The sequence below is a fragment of the Oncorhynchus nerka genome, linkage group LG6 (assembly GCF_034236695.1).
Source record: "Oncorhynchus nerka isolate Pitt River linkage group LG6, Oner_Uvic_2.0, whole genome shotgun sequence".
Lineage (NCBI taxonomy): Eukaryota > Metazoa > Chordata > Actinopteri > Salmoniformes > Salmonidae > Oncorhynchus > Oncorhynchus nerka.
The window spans coordinates 23,497,094-23,522,694 of NC_088401.1; the positions used below are offsets into that span (position 1 = coordinate 23,497,094).

The following is a 25,601-nucleotide window of genomic DNA, read 5'->3' on the forward strand; positions in this document are numbered from 1 at the left end:
CACTCCTCATCAATGGCTGTGCAAAGTTCCTGGATATTGGCAGGAACTGGAACACGAGGTTGTACGTGTTGATTCAGAGCATCCCAAACATGCTCAATGTCTGGTGAGTATGCAGGCCATGAAAGAACTGACACATTTTCAGCTTCCAGGAATTGTGTACAGATACTTGGGACATGGGGTCTTGCATTATCATGCTGAAACATGAGGGGACGGTGGCGGACGAATAGCACGGCAATGGGCCTCAGGATCTCATTACGGTAAATCTGTGCATTCAAATTGCCATCGATAAAATGCAATTGTATTTGTTGTCCATAGCTTATGCCTGCCCATACCTTAACCCCACCGCCACAATGGGGCACTCTGTTCGCAATGTTGACATCAGCAAACGCTCACCCACACAACACCATACACGCTGTCTGCCATCTGCCCGGTACAGTTGAAAACAGGATTCACCGTGAAGAGCACACTTCTCCAGCATGCCAGTGTCCATCGAAGGTGAGCATTTGCCCACTGAAGTCAATTACGATGCCGAACTGCAGTCAGGTCAAGACCATGGTGAGGATGACAAGCACGCAGATTAGCTTTCCTGAAACATTTTTTTTGACCATTTGTGCAAACCCCCAGTTTCAGCAACTGTCCGGGTGGCTGGTCTCAGAAGATCCCACAGGTGAAGAAGCCAGGTGTGGAGGTCCCAGTCTGGCGTGGTTACACGTGGTCTGCGGTTGTGAGGCCAGTTGGACGTACTGCCAAATTCTTTTTTTTTCTTTTTTTTTTAAATCAGGCGACTTATGGTAGAGAAATTAACATTAATTTCTCAGGCAACAGCTCTGGTGGACATTCCTGCATTTCCGCATGTCAACTGCACAATCCCTCAAAACTTGAGACATCTGTGGCTTGAGCTGCACCTGTGTTATGATCAGCTTCTTGACCTGCTACACCTGTCAGGTGGACAGATTATCTAGGCAAAGGAGAAATTCTCACTCACAGGGATGTAAACAAATGTGGGCACAACATTTATGAGAAAGAAGCCGTTTGTGTGTACGGACAAATTCTGTTATCTTTCACCTTACATGTTGCGTTTATATTTTTGTTCAGTATATATAGTAGAGAGCATTACCATGACTCTTTCAGAGTTACTGTACAAGGACCCACTGACATCTTCTGTGGATAGACCAGCTGTGTATGATGACAAAATGACATGATGAAATTTACCAGTTAGAATGCTCCACTGGAGTGTGTAAATCTAGTCATGTACCCTAGGTCAACCGCTAAAAAAGTAGTATGACACTTTCTATTTTAAAACAAATCAAATTTATTTATATAGCCCTTCGTACATCAGCTGATATCTCAAAGTGCTGTACAGAAACCCAGCCTAAAACCCCAAACAGCAAACAATGCAGGTGTAAAAGCACGGTGGCTAGGAAAAACTCCCTAGAAAGGCCAAAACCTAGGAAGAAACCTAGAGAGGAACCAGGCTATGTGGGGTGGCCAGTCCTCTTCTGGCTGTGCCGGGTAGAGATTATAACAGAACATGACCAAGATGTTCAAATGTTCATAAATGACCAGCATGGTCGAATAATAATAAGGCAGAACAGTTGAAACTGGAGCAGCAGCACAGTCAGGTGGTGCAATTCTGAAACACAATATTATTGACATTCATCTCAGAACCAAAAAGTTAACAGTACTTGAGCTGTGCGAGGAAAGAGTGTAAATTCACACAGTACTGAGGCAATTACCTTATTTGTGCAAACTAGGAATGTTATCTGGGTTTCGAAAGAGGGGAGGGAGAGAGCAAGAGTAGAGCGAAGGAAAAAAAACATCACATCAACATCACATGCTCCCCGTTCCCACACCCTGAAGGAAGAAGTAGCTCAGTACAGTAAACCCAGATCTGATAGGCCAGCTAGGTCAGCAGTTACATGGGTCATTCACTTTTAACCTCCTTTCCACGGTGGCGCTCGCATTACACAAAGCTGGAATAACACGCTAGTCACAGCAGTAAGATAGGATTCTTTCATTAGAGCAGAACAGCACGGTCATCTGACTTAGCCCTACTGCACTCTCACAGGTTATTAACGTTTCCACAGAACAGACAACTTCACTGGGGGTTTGGATACACCGGGAGTCTGTTTGCTGACAGTGAGATCTCACTGCGTTCGACTGTTGATGGATGAGGCGAGTTGTGGCGTGCAATAATCCCATTTCAGAATGAGTTCCCTCCGTCACGCTGCAAAGCGATACTTATCGAATGCATGATGGGACTGCTACGGAAGGGATGTGTGAACGTCTGTTTTGCCGACTCACGGTTTGCCTCTCACCCAGACAGAGACCCTTCTATTCTTCAGCTTGTTTCCCTAGATATGGGAGGCTGTACCTGAATATGGGGCCATATTTTACACGTCATCTAATAAGGCACGCCGGCAAATGTAGAGGTGGTTTGTCCATTAGCGAAGCCCCTTTCCTCCCCTTTGGTCTTACATTTATTTATTTTTTAATAGGGCTGGTACACTTTGTGGACACCAAGGAACATTTGTTTCGATTTTACAGACATGATTACAACGTGACCATCAGAAGGTTAAATGAGGAGAAAACGTAACGGTATCTCGCCACTTCTGTTCTCCATCTGAAACAAACAGTAACGTTCTGGCGAAGATGAATTGCCAACAGTGACGTAATGGGTTCAGAATTGCGTTATCTACACAGGAGACAAAGTCTGACACTTTCCAGGGCTACTTGACCACATTACAACCTTGTATTGAAGAGCTCTGAGTCAATTCCATCTCCATCCTTTTAGTAATGGAGGAAGTCCGAAGTCGAGCATTTGGATTTACCACGCCATTAGCGCTGGTTGGATCTCAGAGAGATGCAGCAGGATAGATAAACCCTAAAAGCAACTAAGTGGGACTGTTCAAAGGCTGGACTGGTGGCTGGTGGGTTTACACCTGTTTGGGCAGTAGATGGGGATTTGATTTCAAGCCTCAGAAAGACAGCAAGTCTGGTAACCAGATACAGCCAACAGACTGGGAGACCATGAGGTCCAGTCAGAGAGTTCTGAGACTGACTGACGGCCAGCCTCATCCAAGGAACCGTGCTGTGTTGATGGGTTTGAGCTCTTATTGGGCACTCTTCAAACAGGGTCAGGGTCAGCCAATCAGGGTCAGAGGTCATTCAGACCTAGGTTTCATGTCAGGCCAGTGGCCATTGTGTCATCTTGCCCTCAAGTGCCTTTCCCCAGACCTCGCCGTGCTTGGCCCACTTCCTCAAACAGGGGTCATAAGACTTCTTATGGCTCTTAATTAGCACTCTAACTCCCAGAGCAGAGAACACAGCCACCCTCCTGTCCTCTCCTGGATGGAAGGCAGACATGATAGAAATAGAATTGCTTCTATGAGCAACACATAACGCAATGTGTCCTGGTGGAAACATTTGGATATAGAACTTAGCTGTAAGACGAGAGAGGGAATATATAGTCCTACTATTACGACAGGCCACTCCTTAATCATACACGGATATGTAATACTGACTGGCACAGGCCCAACTGATGTAACCTGTTATACATAGAGATATATAAATATCAACAGTTGTCAGTTGCGCTCAAATTAGCTTTGAGCATTTACTATACCAAAAAACATTCACACGTTCGCATGACATCGCCCTAACTGGCCGCTGACAACGCAGCGTGAGGGGTGAGTAAAACATTTTTTTTTAAAGGTAGAAGCTTGATTTATTGCTCTCCACAGCACCTATATACTCCGGTGTATAAATCACAGCAAAGGATATTGGGAGAAGGCAATAACCGGGGGGGCAGCTGCAATCAGAGAGAAGCAGCTTCACATCCCAATAGGGATGCTCCTTAGAGAAAACAATATGATGCTAATGCAGCGGCCTTTGGACCGCCACAACCAGAGTTCCGTCGCGGGCATCAATACGATGCTAATGCAGCGGCCTCTGGACCGCCACAACCAGAGTTCCGTCGTGGGCATCAATACGATGCTAATGCAGCGGCCTCTGGACCGCCACAACCAGAGTTCCGTCGTGGGCATCAATACGATGCTAATGCAGCGGCCTCTGGACCACCACAATCAGAGTTCCGTCGCGGGCATCAATATGATGCTAATGCAGCGGCCTCTGGACCGCCACAACCAGAGTTCCGTCGCGGGCATCAATTAAAAAAGGTCCTGGAGCCGGGGCCTGACTGTGTATGTCACAGCCCTCTGCCGAGCCACGCTTTAAACTTCCTCCCCATTGTAGCCACATAAATCACCCTTCCAATGGCAAAGTAAACACCTCCCCGTCTTCCCTGGCTATGTCAGGTCATTTCTCAGACAGAGGGCATTGGACGATGGACGTGGAGTAGGTGGGAAAGCGATGAAATTAGCAAAAGTCCAGGTAATTCATTCTAGCCTGGCTGTCAGTTGGCAAGCTGGATGAGAGCAGAGACAGTGAGAGCGAAGAGATGCGGCTTTCATGCGAATTGGGCCTCTGATTTATCAGATTAAAGAGGGAAAACAGGGGTCCATTTGTCCAAAGGCGTCACCTTTGTTATCGAGTGACTGAATGGCCTCCTCTTCATCCTCAGTCAATTATCAAAGGGTGCTAGTCGATTCCCTTTGTGGCAATTACTCTTCCGTTTGAAATTGAGGAAGCGATCAATGCTGTGCCGGGGGAGCTCATTGTACAGCAAATGAAAGAGGCATTGAACATTTCTTAAATGTTTTTCAATGTCATTGTGGAGAATCAATTTATGTGAAATAATTGAAGAGCATCTGACAAGCGGTCCTTGTTTTTTTAAACAGAAATGGCAACTAAAACATGATATGAAAGAGCATTTTAATTATATTTGATCTATGAAATAGGCTCTGACAATAGCCCTACAAAATCAAACATTCAATTGTTGACGTTTCAAGCCACAGCTACCAAGGGACAAACTGCACAACAAAAACTGTGTTCATGAAATTCATCAGATTAAAAAGGAAGCCGTTTGTTAACCCCGTATATAAAAAATATATATAAATAATTAGCCCGGACATCATTAATCTCTAGTTAGCTAAATCTTCCTCTGGCAACTATTGGGCTAGATTTGAATCAATAACCAGCACTAACCGGCCTACAGAGGCATTGTAAACACATCATTCCTGAATACCATAGATGAATCCACACTGGCTGTGCCGCCGGAGACTATAGAGCGTTTCATCCTGTGCTCATTCTATCCACAGAAACCTCTGCTCACACAGAAGAGCCACTGTCTTGTAGACCTCATTAGAAAGGTCAAAGCGGGTGCCATCACTAAGCTATTTCTCAACGTTGGCACAACATTTCACTGCGACTATTGCTGCCCCATCGGAGTGAGGTGATGAGTTGCGGGCCCAACAAAGGGAGACTAATGACGTTGAATACAGCCTAATGCTGAGCAGAGCGTAAATCTGACACGTTTCCTTTGAGAGAGTAAACATTCAAAAGGAACCACCTTATCTGTAGAAGAGATCACGGCCATACCCAGTGGGGGGATTTTCTCTTTGGGAGATGTTCCCTTGATAATACAATTAGAGAAAATGCTTAGTGCTGAGTGAGTGGGTCATTGGGTTGAATGGGTTCTCTGTTTTTCAGGGGCTTTCTGTTTGGGTGGGGAGGGGGAGGGGTGAGAAAGAGGAAGAAGACTGACCCGTGGGCATCCAGGGGTTGGGCGACGGCCTCTCCATGGTGTTAGCCTGCTCCCATTCAAAGTCATCATCCTTACCCTGGCTGTAGCCGCATGCCGTGTAGGGCACCTCAAAGTCACAGTCACCTGAGGAATACAACAAAATAGGATTTAGAACCAGTGCTGGAGTAACACAACACATTCAATAAGGCATACTGTGCAGTTCCTGTAAGAGTGGGACAGAGGGAGAGAAATAGAAAACATTTGACACTGGCAGAAAGAGAGAAAATACAAGGAAGCAAATTACAGAATAGAACTCCTGTAGCTTTGTCTGCTGTAATACATACACTATACATCTAAACATATGTGGACACCCCTTCAAATTAGCGGATTCGACTATTTCAGACATTGGCATTAGAATGGTCTTACTGAAGAGCTCAGTGACTTTCAACGTGGCACCGTCATAGGATGCCACCTTTCCAACAAGTCAGTAAGTCAAATTTCTGCCCTGCTCGAGCTTCCCCGGTCAAATGTAAGTGCTGTTATTGTGAAGTGGAAATGCCTAAGAGCAACATCGGCTCAGCCGTGAAGTGGTAGGCCACAGAAGCTCACAGAACTGGACTGCCGAGTGCTGAAGTGCGGAGTGTGTAAAAATAGTCCTCGGTTTCAACACTCACTACAGAGATCCAAAATGCCTTTGGAAGCAACGTCAGCACAATAACTTAAAATTGGGAGCTTCATGAAATGGGTTTTCATGGTCGAGCAGCCACACACAAGCCTAAGATCGCCAAGCGTTGGCTGTAGTGGTGTAAAGCGCCCTGCCATAGAACTCTCCAGCAGTGGAAACGCGTTCTCTAGAGTGATGAATCCCGCTTCACCATGTGGCAGTCTGGTGGACTAATCTGGGTTTGGCGGATGCCAGGAGAACGCTACATGCCCGAATGCATAGTGCCAAGTTTGGTGGAGGAGGAATAATGGTCTGGGGCTGTTTTTGATGGTTCGGCCTAGGCCCCTTAGTTCCAGTGAAGGGACATTTTAACCTCTTCAGTCGACCCTCTACTTTTTTGAACATTTTGTTAAAAATCGCGCAACATTTCAGCGCCCTGCTACTCATGCCAGGAATATAGTACGTTCATATGGTTAGAATGTGTGGATAGGAAACCCTCGGACGTTTTTAAAACTGGTTAAATCACGACTGTGGCTATTACATAACGTGCGTTACATCGGAAAGCGCAGGAAAACCTGATCACAGAAAATGGAAATAAATATCCTTGCGCCACTTCCAGCAATTGTTAACAGTGAGCCGAATTAGATAAGACCGAGCATTCAACTCCCACAGCATCCCCATGTTGTCTAGAGTCTTGTGAATTGAATCATCTTTGATTCTTGGTTGAACCGAAAGAGGGGCACGACTTACCTCCGGTCTCCGCCCAGATCATTCCGGAAGAGCTCTCTCCTGAAATTTTTTCCAAGACGACAGCTAATGATTTCTACATCGCCTACGGATGATTTTTATCGCTTATTAACGTTTACTAATACCTAAAGTAGCATTACAAACGTATTTCGAAGTGTTTTGTGAAAGTTTATCGTCTACTTTTTGAATTTTAAAAAATGACGTTACGTTGTGAAATCGCTGTTTTTTTCGTTTATCACACAGTCTACATATAACGATATCTTGGCTTTATATGGCCCGATTTAATCGAAATAAAGACCCAATAGTGTTTATGGGACATCTAGGAGTGCCAACAAAGAAGATGGTGAAAGGTAATGACTGTTTTCTATTTTATTGTGCGGTTTGTGTAACGCCGAAATGCTAATTATTTTGTTTACGTCCCCTGCTGTGCTTTTCTGTTGTAGTGTATTGGTGCATGCTATCAGATAATAGCTTCTCATGCTGTCGCCGAAAAGCATTTAAAAAATCTGACTTGTTGCCTGGATTCACAACGAGTGTAGCTTTAATTTGATACCCTGCATGTGTATTTTAATGAACTTTTGAGTTTTAACTAATACTATTAGCATTTAGCGTAGCGCATTTGCATTTCCAGAGCTCTAGTTGGGACGCAAGCGTCCCAAGTAGAGGCAAGAGGTTAACACTACAGCATACAATGACATTCTACAAGATTCTGTGCTTCCAACTTTGTGGCAACAGTTTGGGCAAGGACCTTTCCTGTTTCAGCATGACAATGCCCCTGCATAGAGCCCTGACCTCAACCCCATCAAACAACTTTGAGATTAATTGGAATGCCGACTGCGAGCCAGGCCTAATCGCCCAACATCAGTGCCCGACCTCACTAATGCTCTTGTAGCTGAATGGAAGCAAGTCCCCGCAGCAATGTTCCAACATCTAGACCTCCCGAGTGGCGCAGTGGTCTATCGCAGTGTTAGCTGTGCCACTAGAGATTTTGGGTTAGAGTCCAGGCTCTGTCGCAGCCGGCCGCGCAATTGCCGCACAATTGGCCCAGCGTCGTCCAGGTTAAAGGAGGGTTTGGCCAGCAGGGATGTCCCTGACCTATCGCGCACTAGGGACTCCTGTGGTGGGCCGGGTACAGTGCACGCTGACACGGTCGCCAGGTGTACAGTGTTTCCTCCCACACATTGGTGCGGCTGGCTTCCGGGTTAAGTGAGCATTGTGTCAAGAAGCAGTGTGGATTGCCAGGGTCGTTTTTCTGGGGACGCACGGCTCTCGACCTTCGCCTCTCCCGAGTCCGGGAGTTGCAGCGATAGGACAAGACTAACTATCAATTTGGATATCACGAAATTGAGGAGAAAAAAGGGTAATAAAAAAAGCGATTACATTTTTTTTTTTTTTTTATCTAGCAGAAAGCCTTCCAAGAAGAGTGGAGGCTGTTATAGCAGCAAAGGGGGGACCAACTCCATACATATTAAATGGCCAAGATTTTGGAATGAGATGTTCGACGAGCAGGTGTCCACATACTCTTGGTTATCTAGTGTTGTACAGTAGCATAGGCTTTCCAATGTCATCACAGCCACTACAGGTCATGCTACCATCGGAACTCTACCACTTATGAGGCTGTCAAAAAGCTCACCACACCCACACAAACACCTTACAGTAACAGGCAAACCCGACATTATGACAACCACAGACAGAGGAACACCACCACTTTAGCTTCTACCACAACTTGACAACCGTCCTGAGAACACTTTGAGATTTTCCTGTCACAACTGCTTCTAACTGACATCTGTATACCTGCCAGTGGCCATAGAGGGAAGCCGGCTTTGACTGGATTCAACTTCCACTTACATGAATATAACAGGTCAGGTAGAATATAAAGACGCTGCCATGTGCAATGTCCTCTGTGTATAAACAAGTTCTGAGGTGATTGAACAAAGGCCTGCCTTTGTAATAAATAAATAAAAGTATGGCTGAGAGCGTCGCTCACACATTGTTCAGAACCCAGTATGACATTCCGTGAATTGAGAGGATTTGCTTTTTTTTTTTTTTTTTAATCAACCATATATATCGTGGAAGGAGGAAATAAAACAAGGCAAAAAGCTCTGTATTGCCTTATTCACAGAGGAAGTGAGTAAATCCCCGCCTTTCCATGTGCTTACCCTTAAGCAGTGTTTCTTTGGCTGCACGGGTGTGATTCAATTCCTTGAAAAGACGGCGGATAAATATATTTTAGCGACACCATGGGCTTTGACGTCTTGTCAAGGTTTCGATGTAATGACTCTGAGATGCATGTAATTTAAGCGCTTGTTGTGTACTGTGCGGGGGAAAACTGATCGCCTACCAGCCAGCAACAACACCGACAAAAAAACAATTTTTCTGAGCTGCTTTGCTCGGATTTTGACAGAAGCGTGTATTATCTCTGCATTCTGATGCTCTGATTTTGACAGAAGCGTGTATTATCTCTGCATTCTGATGCTCTGATTTTGACAGAAGCGTGTATTATCTCTGCATTCTGATGCTCTGATTTTGACAGAAGCGTGTATTATCTCTGCATTCTGATGCTCGGATTTTGACAGAAGCGTGTATTATCTCTGCATTCTGATGCTCGGATTTTGACAGAAGCGTGTATTATCTCTGCATTCTGATGCTCGGATTTTGACAGAAGTGTGTATTATCTCTGCATTCTGATGCTCTGATTTTGACAGAAGCGTGTATTATCTCTGCATTCTGATGCTCTGATTTTGACAGAAGCGTGTATTATCTCTGCATTCTGATGCTCTGATTTTGACAGAAGCGTGTATTATCTCTGCATTCTGATGCCATTTCATTTCTACATGAACAACCAGTCATTTGGGCTTTCAGAGACAGAATGAAGTGGTAAGCTTGTCGTCTTTGGTGCTGAGAGAAACGTATTGTCATGTCTACTGTACACAACATATCCTAGAGCAGAGATTCAAAGGGTAACAGAGACTATCAAAAAGAGTGGAAACTATAGGGGGGGGAGATTTCCAACAGGATCATAAGCCTCGATTTAAACACGGTCAACAATTCGGTGCCTTGTAGCACACTGCAACTAGACTACTAGGTCAACGACCAAGCAGGCAATGCTAATCAGTTAGTGTACCATGTCACATCTACATGTTGGTAATATGAAATGACACTGAGAACATTCAACTGATACATTACAGGGACCATGGCACACAAAACACAGATCGGTAGTCAGGAAGAGAGACGTTTAGGCCTATTCTGCTGTTTACACTGCTGCATCTGCAGCGCACACACACAAAAACACACACATACACAGCTCCATATCAAAGGGAGAGAAAAGAAATAGCCAGTGAATGTGAGGTTGTGTTCTCTATTGAAATAACTGGAAGCAGCGTGGTGCTAGTGGAGTCAGCGAGCGGGGAGAGTGACTTGCAGGCGATAGCTCTTTCATTCATCGCCACTGGTGGCTCGCCACTGTGTTCTTACCCCACGATGGTAGAATCAATTTACTTGGACCCGCGTCGAGCCATTAAATCCACACGCACAGAATGCAGAGAGAGATGGAAACATTCAGCAACAAAGATATTTAGCCCATTCTATTCACCCCTCTGAATAAAAGCTGCTCTTCCCTTCCCCATGGGGAAACTGGATAGTGCTATTTTAAAAATGACTCAGCGGTGAGGAGCAACAGTTTTTAAAATCTCGCTCCTCCCGTTATCGGCAGATGCAGACGGCTGGTCGCAGGACCTTTTCCCCGGAACACGCTGTTTCGGGGGTTAAGATTACAACGCTGTGATTATATTTTGACGAGGGGGAGGTAAACACACATTTACTATTTGGCGGTGTGGGCAGTTCGCCGGTTTAATAATGACCCGCTGATATGAGGCGGACAGAGAGACTACAAACTGAAAGGCAATGTTCTCGTAGCTGCTTAAGTTCGATATCCTACCTGTGGCAGGGTAGTCTCCGATTGATCTATGAGAATTTTAAGGGTCATTTTGCACTACTGTGTTTTTAAACCTTTTCTATTCAATGCTGTTTGCTATTGATACTGGTCATGTAATTCAATAGGGCCATGCGCTCTGGTCACTCTTCTGGCAACAACTCAGGTCTGCTCTAATGTAAGAGGGATGGTACTGCATGTGTCCAAGGCCATGCTTTGAATGGGCTGGACAAAGACCCGACATCCCTGGTGGATTTTTCTTGGGTTCCTGCAATTTGATTTGACGCCATGACCTTAAAATGATGTCAAGAGGCATACCATGTTTAATTTGAAGGCGACCAATGAATTGTGTCACACGCACCAAACACAACAGGTGTAGTAGACCTTACCGCGAAATGCTTACTTTCAAGCCCTTAACCAACAATGCAGTTCATGAAAATATTTGCTAAATTAACTAAAGTTTTAAAAAATTATAAAAACAATAAGATTATATAACAATGACGAGGCTAAATACTGGGGTTATCGGTACCGAGTCAATGTGCGGGGGTACAGGACAGTTGAGGTAATTTGTACTTGTAGGTAGGGGTGAAGGGGTCAATAGTCCAGGTGGCCATTTGATTAGTTGTTCAGAAGTTTTATGGCTTGGGGGTAGAAGCTGTTAAGGAGCCTTTTGGACATAGACTTGCCGCTCCGGTACCACTTGCCGTGCGGTAGCAGACAGAACAGTCTATGACTTTGGTGACTGGAATCTGACCATTTTTGTGGTCTCCCTCTGACACCGCCTAGAATATAGGTCCTGGATGGCATGAACCTTGGCCCCAATGATGTATTGGGCCATACGCACTACCCTTTGTAGCGCTTTACGGTCGGATGCTGAGCAGTTACCATACCAGGCGGTGATTCAACCTGTCAGGATGCTCTCGATGGTGCAGCTGTTGAACTATTTGAGGATCTGGGGACACATGCCAAATCTTTTCAGTCTCCTGAGGAGGAAAAGGAGTTGTCGTGCCCTCTTCACGACTGTCTTCGTGTGTTTTCACAATGATAGTTTGTTGGTGATGTGGAAATCAAGGAACTTGAAACTCTCGACCTGCTCCACTACAGCCTCGTCGATGTAATGGGGGTGTGTTAAGCCCTCCTTTTCCTGTAGTCCACAATCATCTTCTTTGTCTTGCTCACATTGAGGGAGAGGTGACCTCCCACCACACTGCCAGGTCACTGACCTCCCACCACACTGCCAGGTCACTGACCTCCCACCACACTGCCAGGTCACTGACCTCCCACCACACTGCCAGGTCACTGACCTCCCAATAGGCTGTCTCGTTGGTGATCAGGCCTTCCACTGTTGTCGTTGGCAAACTTAATGGTGTTGGAGTCGTGCTTGGCCACTCAGTCGTAGGTGAACAGGGAGTACAGGAGGGGACTAAGTGTGCACCCGAGGGGCCCCTGTGTTGAGGATCAGTGTGGCAGATGTGTTGTTGCCCACCCTTACCACCTGGGGCGGCCCATCAGGAAGTCCAGGATCCAGTTGCAGAGGGAGGTGTTTAGTCCCAGACCGTTGGTCTTAGCATTGTACTGCGAATAGCAATTTAACTCAACTTCACTCCATCACCTCCCATATTGTTTGGTGTAGCAAGACACAGATGACAACACAACAATAGATCTTTAGAACACAGCGTCTTCAGAAAATATTCACACACCTGGACTTTTTCCACATTTTGTTGCGTTACAAGGTGGAATTCAAGTCAAAACTGTAACTAGGCCATTCAGGAACATTCAATGTTTAGGTAAGCTCCTCGTGTATATTTGGCCTTGTGTTTTAGCTTATTGTCCTGCTGAAAGGTGAAGGTGTGTCTCCCAGTGTCTGTTGGAAAGCAGACTGAACCAGGTCTTTCTCTATGATTTTGTTTAGCTCTATTCTGTTTATTTTTATCTGACAAAACTGCCTAGTCCTTGCAGATGACAAGCATGACATGATGCAGCCACCGCTATGCTTGAAAATATGAAGAATGTTACTCTGTGATGTGTTGGTGTTGCCCCAAACATAAAACGTTGTATTCAGGACAAAGAGTTAATTGCTTTGCCACATGTTTTGCAGTTTTACTATAGTGCCTTGTTGCAAACAGGATGCATGTTTTGACATTTTTAATCTGAACCGGCTTCCTTCTTTTCACTCTTGTCAATTAGGTTAGTAATTGTGGCGAAACTACAATGCTGTTGATACATCCTCGGCTTTCTCCTATCACAGCCATTCAACTCTGTAAATGTTTTTAAGTCACCATTTGCATCGTGGTGAAATCCCTAAATGGTTTCCTTCCTCTCTGGCAACTGAGTTAGGAAGGACGCCTGTATCTGTGTAGTGGCTGTATTGCAACACCATCCATAGTGTAATTAATAACGCCACCATTCTCAATGGGATATTCAAATGTCTTCTTTTTTTATTTTCAATCTGCCAATAGGTGCCCTGCTTAGCGAGGCATTAGAAAACCTCCCTGGTCTTTGATGTTGAATCTGTGTTTGAAATTCACTTCTAGATAATTGTAGGTGTTGAGTACAGAGCTAGTCATTCAAAAATCATTTTAAACCCAATTATTGCACACAGATTGAGTCTATGCAACGTATGTGACTTGCTAAGCAAATGTTTACCCTGAACGTTTTTAAGTTTGCCATAACAAAGGGGTTATATGCTAATTGACACAAGACATTTCAGCTTTTACTTTTTAATTCATTTATATATAAAAAAATCCACTTTGACATTATGGGATTGTGTGTAGGTCAGTCACACAACATTTTAATTTAAACCATTTTAAATTCAGTCTAACACAACAAAATTGGAAAAAGTCAAATTGTGTGAATACTTCCTGAAGGCACTGTATGTATGCATACACACATGCACACAGAAGGCAGAGGGATGCACAGACAACCCCTCTGCTCTCCCCTTCAGTGGCTCTCTAGTAGGCTTGGGCAGTATACCATATATGGGGGTATTTGCAAATAGCCACGGGATGATTTTTCAATACCGGTTACAATACAGACAGAGTGTAGACATGCTGCTCCAGAGCCAGAACAGTTCTTCCTTCAGATAAGGATATGTCAAAACGTTCTTAATTTGGCGTCCCGAGTGGCGCAGTGATCTAAGGCGCTGCATCGCAGTGCTTGAGGATTCACTACAGACTCGGGTTTGAACCCAGGGTGTATCACAACCGGCCGAGCCCGGGAGTCCCATAGGGCGGCGCACAATTGGCCCAGCGTTGTCTGGGTTAGGGGAAGGTTTGGCTGGAGGGGTATTTACTTGGGTCAAATCAAATCAAATTTTATTTGTCACATACACATGGTTAGCAGATGTTAATGCGAGTGTAGCGAAATGCTTGTGCTTCTAGTTCCGACAATGCAGTGATAACCAACAAGTAATCTAACTAACAATTCCAAAACTACTGTCTTATACACAGTGTAAGGGGATAAGGAATATGTACATAAGGATATATGAATGAGTGATGGTACAGAGCAGCATACAGTAGATGGTATCGAGTACAGTATATACATATGAGATGAGTATGTAGACAAAGTAAACAAAGTGGCATAGTTAAAGTGGCTAGTGACATAAGAATGCAGTCGATGATCTAGAGTACAGTATATACATATGCATATGAGATGAATAATGTAGGGTAAGTAACATTATATAAGGTAGCATTGTTTAAAGTGATATATTTACATCATTTCCCATCAATTCCCATTATTAAAGTGGCTGGAGTTGGGTCAGTGTCAATGACAGTGTGTTGGCAGCAGCCACTCAATGTTAGTGATTGCTGTTTAACAGTCTGATGGCCTTGAGATAGAAGCTGTTTTTCAGTCTCTCGGTCCCAGCTTTGATGCACCTGTACTGACCTCGCCTTCTGGATGATAGCGGGGTGAACAGGCAGTGTGGTTGATGTCCTTGATGATCTTTATGGCCTTCCTGTAACATCGGGTGGTGTAGGTGTCCTGGAGGGCAGGTAGTTTGCCCCCGGTGATGCGTTGTGCAGACCTCACTACCCTCTGGAGAGCCTTACGGTTGAGGGCGGAGCAGTTGCCGTACCAGGCGGTGATACAGCCCGCCAGGATGCTCTCGATTGTGCATCTGTAGAAGTTTGTGAGTGCTTTTGGTGACAAGCCGAATTTCTTCAGCCTCCTGAGGTTGAAGAGGCGCTGCTGCGCCTTCTTCACGACGCTGTCAGTGTGAGTGGACCAATTCAGTTTGTCTGTGATGTGTATGCCGAGGAACTTAAAACTTGCTACCCTCTCCACTACTGATCCATCGATGTGGATAGGGGGTGTTCCCTCTGCTGTTTCCTGAAGTCCACAATCATCTCCTTAGTTTTGTTGATGTTGAGTGTGAGGTTATTTTCCTGACACCACACTCCGAGGGCCCTCACCTCCTCCCTGTAGGCCGTCTCGTCGTTGTTGGTAATCAAGCCTACCACTGTTGTGTCGTCCGCAAACTTGATGATTGAGTTGGAGGCGTGCATGGCCACGCAGTCGTGGGTGAACAGGGAGTACAGGAGAGGGCTCAGAACGCACCCTTGTGGGGCCCCGTGTTGAGGATCAGCGGGAGGAGATGTTGTTGCCTACCCTCACCACCTGTGGGCGGCCCGTCAGGAAGTCCAGTACCCAGTTGCACAGGGCGGGGTCGAGACCCAGGGTCTCGAGCTTGATGACGAGCTTGGAGGGTACTATGGTATTGAATGCCGAGCTGTAGTCGATGAACAGCATTCTCACATAGGTATTCCTCTTGTCCAGGTGGGTTAGGGCAGTGTGCAGTGTGGTTGAGATTGCATCGTCTGTGGACCTATTTGGGCGGTAAGCAAATTGGAGTGGGTCTAGGGTGTCAGGTAGGGTGGAGGTGATATGGTCCTTGACTAGTCTCTCAAAGCACTTCATGATGACGGAAGTGAGTGCTACGGGCGGTAGTCGTTTAGCTCAGTTACCTTAGCTTTCTTGGGAACAGGAACAATGGTGGCCCTCTTGAAGCATGTGGGAACAGCAGACTGGTATAGGGATTGATTGAATATGTCCGTAAACACACCGGCCAGCTGGTCTGCGCATGCTCTGAGGGCGCGGCTGGGGATGCCGTCTGGGCCTGCAGCCTTGCGAGGGTTAACACGTTTAAATGTCTTACTCACCTCAGCTGCAGTGAAGGAGAGACCGCATGTTTTCGTTGCAGGCCGTGTCAGTGGCACTGTATTGTCCTCAAAGCGGGCAAAAAGTGATTTAGTCTGCCTGGGAGCAAGACATCCTGGTCCGTGACTGGGCTGGGTTTCTTCTTGTAGTCCGTGATTGACTGTAGACCCTGCCACATGCCTCTTGTGTCTGAGCCATTGAATTGAGATTCCACTTTGTCTCTGTACTGACGCTTAGCTTGTTTAATAGCCTTGCGGAGGGAATAGCTGCATTGTTTATATTCGGACATATTACCAGACACCTTGCCCTGATTAAAAGCAGTGGTTCGCGCTTTCAGTTTCACGCGAATGCTGCCATCAATCCACGGTTTCTGGTTTGGGAATGTTTTTATCGTTGCTATGGGAACGACATCTTCGACGCACGTTCTAATGAACTCGCACACCGAATCAGCGTATTCGTCAATATTTCCATCTGACGCAATACGAAACATGTCCCAGTCCACGTGATGGAAGCAGTCTTGGAGTGTGGAGTCAGCTTGGTCTGACCAGCGTTGGACAGACCTCAGCGTGGGAGCCTCTTGTTTTAGTTTCTGCCTGTAGGCAGGGATCAGCAAAATGGAGTCTGGTCAGCTTTTCCGTCGGCAGGGCCTTATATGCGTCGCGGAAGTTAGAGTAACAATGATCCAAGGTTTTACCACCCCTGGTTGTGCAATCGATATGCTGGTAAAATTTAGGGAGTCTTGTTTTCAGATTAGCTTTGTTAAAATCCCCAGCTACAATGAATGCAGCCTCCGGATAAATGGTTTCCAGTTTGCAAAGAGTTAAATAAAGTTCGTTCAGAGCCATCGATGTGTCTGCTTGGGGGATATATACGGCTGTGATTATAATCGAGGAGAATTCTCTTGGAAGATAATGCGGTCTACATTTGATTGTGAGGAATTCTAAATCAGGTGAACAGAAGGATTTGAGTTCCTGTATGTTTCCTTCATCACACCATGTCTCGTTAGTCATGAGGCATACGCCCCGCCACTCTTCTTACCAGAAAGATGTTTGTTTCTGTCGGCGCGATGCGTGGAGAAACCCGTTGGCTGCACCGCCTCGGATAGCGTCTTCCCAGTAAGCCATGTTTCTGTGAAGCAGAGAACGTTGCAGTCTCTGATGTCCCTCTGGAATGCTACCCTTGCTCGGATTTCGTCAACCTTGTTGTCAAGAGACTGGACATTGGCAAGAAGAATGCTGGGGAGTGGTGCGCGATGTGCCCTTTTTCGGAGTCTGACCAGAACACCGCCTCGTTTCCCTCTTTTTCGGAGTCGTTTCCTTGGGTCGCTGCATGCGATCCATTCCGTTGTCCTGTTTGTAAGGCAGAACACCGGATCCGCGTCGCGGAAAACATATTCTTGGTCGTACTGATGGTGAGTTGGCGCTGATCTTATATTCAGTAGTTCTTCTCGACTGTATGTAATGAAACCTAAGATAACCTGGGGTACTAATGTAAGAAATAACACGTAAAAAAACAAAAAACTGCATAGTTTCCTAGGAACGCGAAGGCGGGTCATCCCGCTCTAGTGACTCCTTGTGGCGGGTCGGGCGCCTGCAGGCCGACTTCGGTCGTCCGTTGAACAGTGTTTGAACAGTGTTTCCTCCGACATATTGGTGCAGCTGGCTTCCGGATTAAGTGGGCGGGTGTTAATTAAGAAGCGCGGTTTGGCGGGTCATGTTTCGGAGGACGCATGACTCGACAATTGCCTCTCCCGAGCCAGTTGGGGAGTTTCAGAGTTGAGACAAGATCGTAATTCGATTGAATTTGGGGAGAAAAAAGGGAGTCAAATAAATAAAAAGAATAATAAAAAATTTAAATAACAATCTTAATTTGCACAATGTCTCTCGTTCACATTCACTTGGAAATGTCTAAACTCACCAAAAATGACATTCGCTAGCTCCTACCTACAGGTATATATGTATAACTTTATGAGCTATATTGCCAGTCTTTGCAAGTTGTTTATTTTCATTTGCACTTGATGGCATATTTAGCTAGCAGCCTCCATTCACGATTACTTGTGCAAATTATATTAGCACTCTGGGCTTTTTAGCATTTTTTTGTGGCACCCTTTGTGTACTAAACCGGTAATACCATAAATCCCAGGATGAGAGGACGGTATGACTATATGAACATCTGGATCCCGCCTAACCCTACTCTCCAGAGCCAGTCTGGCAAACAGTAAATGTAAACAGTGTGGACAGCCAGTTGAATTGATCCCTCTGCAAATGAGTGAGCAATACTTTAGCGAGACGTTGGGGTGTACATGAAAGGGTCTGACGGGGCCTCAAAGGACCCAATCTCCCTCCATCCTCCTCGATCAATAACGCTTCTTCCCGGTCATCTTCTCTGCCTTTCAAGAAAAAAATAAAACAAGCAAACAGACCAAAGCTACACTAAAGCCGGTACAAGATTTATGTGGTAAATATTTCAGATTTCTATGTGAGAGGCGCTCCACTGGCCTTTATAGTCTGATATGTTGTGCATTTTTAAAACTCCAGTCTTTTCATGGCTTTGAGCCACCGGCCACAATCAATAATCCTCCTCCTCATGATGGAACCCATTCCTCCCCAAAGTTTTTCCTTAAAAGGGCTTTTATTGTTGGACCCGGTACCAATACAGTAGTTATTCTTGAACAGAGGATATGTGGTTCACTTTGTTATTTTTTATCATTCTGGAAAGTTTGTGCATTTGTGTCTGACTAAAACCGCCACTTTTGTTGCCTAATAAATCTATGACACACCAACAGTATTCAGAAAAACTGCCTAAACAAGCAAACTATAAATGTGATGAACATCACCACAAAAAAAGGATAAGGATTCATACCCATAAGCCTACCTGCTTGTGTCCTGATAAATTCAACAATGCAAGCCCTGAGCAGATGTGGTTCGTACCCATCCTCTATCCTAGCAGCGCCCGTTCCACCAGTAACAGCTTCCTATATAACAGGTAATTCCACACAGAGATGGTAGAAATAATACCATCCTCCTACCCCATCCCAGCTGGGCAATTACATGGCCTCCAACACCCGGTCCTCTCTGGTGAGGGAAACCCCCGAGTGTGCATTTGGGCTCGGCGGTCCCTTGTGGCCTGTTCCTGGCTTTATGAGCATCTTGTCTTCCCCTCAGCCTCCAGAGGACACCAAGCACAAAAGCAATCTCAGGTAATTTAAAACCTGATGCCTGCTATCTCTCCACTCGCTCTCCCCGGCTGTGCCACCGATACAGCCTGAGCCCTGAGAATCCCGCTGCTAAACCCGTTTGGGACTGATGGGCCCATTGCGGCCTTATTTTTATTTTTTTGCTTTTGTTTATCTGAGGGAGCTAGCCAGGTGTCGAGGGCCCTTCTTAGCTCTGTCAGAATGAGCTGTCTGAAGAGAATGATGCGTAGTTTGGGAGGCCTTTAGAAAGGCTTTTAAAATGGGGTCAATTTACATGTCATCATCAGTTGCAGAATAATTTTCTCTCGCTTTCTCCCAATGTCATCTCTCCTTCTAGTGGAAAACCAATAAGGAGGTAGGGAGATTTCCCTGATTAACGTCTTCCATTGGGGAGGAGAGATGCTGGTCAGGCTGTGTATTGCTCCAGACCCAGATAGCAGCCTGGTCCCAGAAATAAAAAAAAAAGAGTCGGGGGGGAATCCGATGCATCTATCTCTGCATCGATGCGTTTATGACTCCTGAGCAACCGCGATAAACTGTCTCTTGCGCGTCGCCACAGCAACTCAGCCTAACAAAGTTATAACTCTCTGGGAAGACTAGACAAAAACAAGACAAGAGCTGTGCTTCTCACCACACGTTTTCCCTTAACACCTTGCAATTATGTGCTCTGGTGTGTGGAATCAGTGTGTTATAAACAGTATACGGGCCCCTGGGGCACTGAATTGCAATGGGCCCTGTGGTACAGCCAGGTTGTGAGCTAAGGTCCAAAATATTTGCAGCGGCTCTGTTCAAAGAGAGGAAATCACAGATTAACAACAGGGGCATGTCACATGCTGCAATCTACAGTACCTTCATCAGTAGAGAGAGCTCAAACAGCCAGACCGGTAGGCCCTCACAGTTTCGGGCCTCAACTCAAGTACAACAGACCGCCTCCAGGTCAGAGAGATTAGGATAATCCCAAAATAATTTGGGAGAACAACAAGGGAGCGGGATCCCAGGGGATAAAGGAATGGCTCCGAGTCAACCTTATTCCACTGGCCATACAGGCAGGGGTGTAAAGTACTTAAGTAAAAATACTTTAAAGTACTACTTAGTAAAGTACAGATACAAAAAAAAACTATTTTTATTTGACAACTTTTACATTTACTTCACTACATTCCTAAAGAAAATGTACATTTACCCTGTCACCCATTTACCCTGTCACCTAGCAAGACATGTACTTTTACTCAAGTATGACAACTGGATACTTTTTCCACCACTGCATACAGGACACTACAAGGTCAAATCTGTCGTTCTGCCCTTGAGCAAGGAAGTTAACCCACTGTTCCCCGGTGCCGAAGACGTGGATGTCGATTAAGGCAGCCCCCCGCACCTCTGATTCAGAAGGGTTGGGTTAAACACAGAAGACACATTTCAGTTGAAGGCGTTCAGTTGTACAATTGACTAGGTATCCCCCTTTCCCTTTCCTATCATGTCCATCTCAGTAGATGAAGACCATTCGCTTCGTTACAGTTTGAGGGGGAAAGTTTGTCAGCTGCATCAACCCCTCTTTAAATGTGTTTAATTAGAGAGCATTGTGTAATATGTGTGTATTTATGAAGTTATGGCACTCAGTCACTTCCAATGTCATCAACTGACGGGCTATCTTGAAATGTTCTAGTTAATGACACCATCTGACATGGTTCACTTTGTGGCTGTTCTAATGGAGTAAGAGCTAACAGCTTTTAAGAGTTTACTTCCATACGGAACCAGTTTCACTGGACATTTTGGAAAAAAATCTGAAATTGTATCAATGTTTTTACTCTTGAGCTGTAGAGACTGGGAACTGCCCATTGCTGTTCCACTACACTGCAGTTGTGGAATTTCTAAATATATTCTACCATAAATTTCCGCAACATCAGCCAGCCATGTAAACCTTGGGAGACTACCTCTCAGACCATAGAATCGTTGAAACGTTGACGGGAGCGTTTGGCTTTTCATGACTTCATTATTTCTCTATCAATAAGGGTGAGAATCTAAAATGCATTAGGCTGAGAGGTGACCTGCGGTTTAAACGCAGGCCCATTGACCCGAACAGCAGAAGTAATTAATCATATTATGCTCATATCGAGCTTCTCGCAAACTCTGGCAGCCCATCGCCAACCATTCACTTTATGCACCAGGAGGCCACTCGCTCGATACTACTACCCCCCCTTCTACTCCACCTCCCAGCTGGGAGATACACTTGATCAGCCGAGCGGACATCCTACTAATGGAAACGTAGCAGCAGTGTACACGACCCAGCAGAGATGGGACAGAGTCCGAGGAACGGGGAGAAGAAGAATCCCATTTCTCCACAGGTGGATAGGAGACATTGCAAATAGCAGTCTGGTTTTAGCAGCCTCAGCACGCCGTCAATGGCTTTACCCTCTTCCAATGCCTTTTTTGGCCATCCCCAGCCAACGTCCATCCATCCACAGGGAGGGAGAAAACCAATTTAGCAGGCTCCATCTTACCATCATTTCAGCAGTCCCCTGTGATTACCTGGGTCCTCTCGGATCAAAGTGGCCATATAATTCATTAGCCGGGTTCAAAGGGGCTAAATCACTTGTCGCTACTTTCCTCCAAGGCCATGGGGCAAAACCCAGAAATGTGGAAATCTAGATGGGCCATGTACCCCGGGAGGGCCAAAAGAGTACTGGCTTAAATACAATGAACCAATCAACGTAGGACTAGCAATAGAGGAAGCTAAGTGTTTGACATATAGACTGTGCCATTTGCTGCAACACGCGTAGAAGCGGTCATTGAAACCGAATCAAGAGGGGGTGAAACCAGGCATCCCTGTTGTTACAGAGCAACTTCCTCTTCGTCTCAACGAAGCGATTAAACACAGCGGCCGTGTGATAGCAGAAGGATGAAGGGAGACGTGAATAGCGTAGCGCCAGGTAAGGGGGATGTGAAATCAGATGGAACGGCCTCCTGAGCGGGCCGCTAAGGAGACGTGAGGGATGGCAGGCATTCTCCGTCCTCTCACTGCCGACAAATGATGATTGATGAGACGTCCGAGCGACGGGGAGATTCACCACTACAAGATACGCCGCTTCCTCGTTCACCGTCTTCCAAGCTCTGTCATAAACTAACTCACTTCAACGCCATAATTATACTACATCCGTCTGTCTTTACGGCCACAACGGCTCTCAATTAGGACGAGTCTAGACTCGTAAGCCTCACTGAGACAACGATGATTGCAGACAGTGAGACGAGGGAGGTGGTATTGCAAATATGTACTGTAGCACTGTGACAGAGTAACTAATTTTGTCACATAACACAGCTGTGCACTGCTGGCCAAGCGTACTGACAGTGAATGATTGAGCTATGCAGTGAAACATATTCTAAGCATGTTGTAAATTGGGGGAGCGTGGCGTGGAGGTGCTGTATACCATGTGAGGGCAAGCAGCTGTGATCAGGCTTTGCACGGACAAGGGACAATATATCCAAGGTCCCGTTGCACTAAACGTTCATATGACATAAATTAATTGAGACTGATCATTCATGCAAGCATGCATGCTAGTAGACAATCACCATGATCCTGCTTTTACATTTCGCACTGTGCTGCAAAACTGTGCGTTCAACATCTGTTTAAGGAATCGACCCTACACCTCCTGCCAATAGATGCGACACACCCAGTAACTTTTTTGTGAGCTGACAAAAATAAGGGATGCCAGTCAGTCGCTTCCCTTACATTGGGGGTAATTAGAGCTTGTGGTTTAAATGTGGCTTGTGATTTTACTACTGTGGTGGTACAGCAGAGAGAGGAGAGGGTGGCTACTAGCCTACATTTATAGCCTGGCCTGTGGAACCTCAGAGAGTGAATGAAAACCCTCTGGAGCCTCCGTTTGAGCCATAAAAACCATGCCAAGAGCCAAATGTGATATTTTGCACTCACTGCACTATTCCATGCAAGTGGGTGAACGAGAACAAGAGTGATCGACGTAGATATTTTAACAATGCAGTTTGTCTGTGTAGGTGATGAACAGCTGAAGGAGGTTCAGGGAAGCTAGACCTTACATCTGTTTAACTGAATAAGGGAGAAAGCGTGATACTTTTCAAAGTTCCAGTATGACACAGGACCTCCACCCTCTGTATTTCAGGGTACTAGACAGAGAAGTCCAAGTCTTTACTAGTTATGTTGGAGAGTCAGAATGTTTGGTCTCCGCATAGCAACTCGTAGGTCAAACGGGGACCACTTGGATGCAGCCCAGTTAGATAGGGCTCACACGCCTTACTTGGTGCGTGTTGGCGAGGCCCTGCGTAGCTCTGCAGATAGAAATACACAGACTGGGCAGGCTCCATAGAGCTGTTTTTATGCTCGGCTACTGGCATAAAAAGAGAGCGTAGGAAACAAGAGAAAAATATACAATTCTATCAAACACAGACTTGTGATGTGAAAGTATCTCTTGAAAGGGTGGGTGGGTCTGACTCACATGGAAAAGGAGACTAATTATCACATTTTTTTTTATTTTAATGAAAACCATAAATCCTGTTCCTAGCCATGGCTCATTCATCCCAGACTTCCTGCAGATAAAAAAAAAAGTGGACTTTCTCTCTCAGCTCCCCCCTCACATTCTGCCAAACCAACGCAAGTGGTGCCAGTTCAACGACCTCTGGAAATTGACAGATTCCTCAGCACAAGAGTGCAGTGTGCTGAACTTGAGTTCTCTACTTGCTGAACCCCTCAGTATTTGTACGGAGACTCGAAGGGGAGAGAAGCACAAATCCCACATGGTTCTCTTTATTCGACGTCACCCGACAGAAAAGGAATGCACAGCAAACAACATCTCTGCATTCCTGACAGATGCACTGTACAGAGCAATCATAAAAAAACGCTCAGATGCATATTTTCAAGATGACAAGGGGATTTGATCATTCTGTGCAAATGAAAGCCAAAGAGGAAATTAGATATGCGTTTTGTCTCTATTTGGGCCCAAACATGTTTCCCAATTATACTGTCCGGTGGCAAGTAGCCTAGCGGTTAAGAGTTTTGGGGAAGTAACCGAAAGGTTGGTCAAATCTGCCGTTCTGCCCTTGAACAAAGGCAAGAACAACTGCAAGAACAACATGTATGTCGATTAAGGCGTTGGGTTAAAATGCACTAGACACATTTCAGTTGAATGCATTCCCATTTCCCTTTGCATTGTTTTCCGTGGGTTGCTATGGTTTCAGGACTTTATATCCAAAGGATTGAACGACTTAGTAATTGTATGTCAAATAAGATATTTTCAGGAAAATATTTTTTACTTTAAAAAGTATACTAAACAAAAAACATTTGTTGCAAGTTGAACAAAACCATACAACTCTAAGCACAAGTTTTACAATTTCCACTGAACATTTTTTCATAAATCTTTAACCAAACATTGCATCTGTACAGTTTTTCCAGTAAATGTACTTTTTGGGGGGTGCAAATTGATAAATGTAGTCATTGAGCATAGAGTTGTAAGGTTAGTGTGGTCAATGTTTTTTCTTTTAGCATACATTTTAAAAGGGAAAAATCTGAGTCTCAGTGTAATTCTATTACTGTGGAATTGCACTTCACCAAACCGTGGGGGTCAAAGCAATTAGGTTCCTGTAGCAACTCCATTCACTTGGAGCATTAAAGTTATTTTTCTATTAAAGAACATTTCTTAAGATACGATCTCATTCTGACCATTCCTTAACCCATAGCCTTCAAATAAAATAACTCTGGCTTTTTCAAAGAAAGACCTATAATTTACATTCTAAGCATATTCAAAAGGGACATATGTAGGCTACAAAAATCTATAAAAAATAAAACCATTCATGTCAAAGCTACAGGGTAGAGTTTTGAATTGGATACATATTGGCACAATACAGGTTTCATTATTGATTTGATTCAGCTGCTACAAAGCAAAATATATTTCCACAAATTAATCATTCTAGTGGATCGCACAGAGTCAACTTGCCTTTTGTCCACGATTTGACTAAAAGATACTGTAGGCTGCGTTTATAGACCCAGCCGAGGCCTCTTAATAAAAACCCAACAACAAAAGGGGAAAACAGCAAATCAGCAGCAGACCCACGACTACAAAACCGCAGGCTGAACAAGACTTTGGCAGATGCATCCACTGCACAGTTGTGTTCCAGATGCTTTGTCTGTTGCACTTATCCGAGGTCCAGGGGCCCTTTCTCACTCTCGCTCCCTCTCGTTGTTTCTCGGCCACAAACGGGGCACACAAAAAAATCAACACGTACCACCAACGCTGCCCTGCTT

At 45.2% G+C, this 25,601-nt stretch overlaps 1 protein-coding gene across 1 annotated transcript in view; it reads right to left on the bottom strand.

Annotated features, from left to right (window-relative positions):
- LOC115131044 (receptor-type tyrosine-protein phosphatase mu) overlaps positions 1-25,601 on the bottom strand; it is a 319,957-nt gene that overhangs the window by 249,158 nt on the left and 45,198 nt on the right. The window contains 1 exon segment of the mRNA XM_065019405.1: positions 5,663-5,785. Within this exon segment, the coding sequence (XP_064875477.1) occupies positions 5,663-5,785 (123 nt within the window).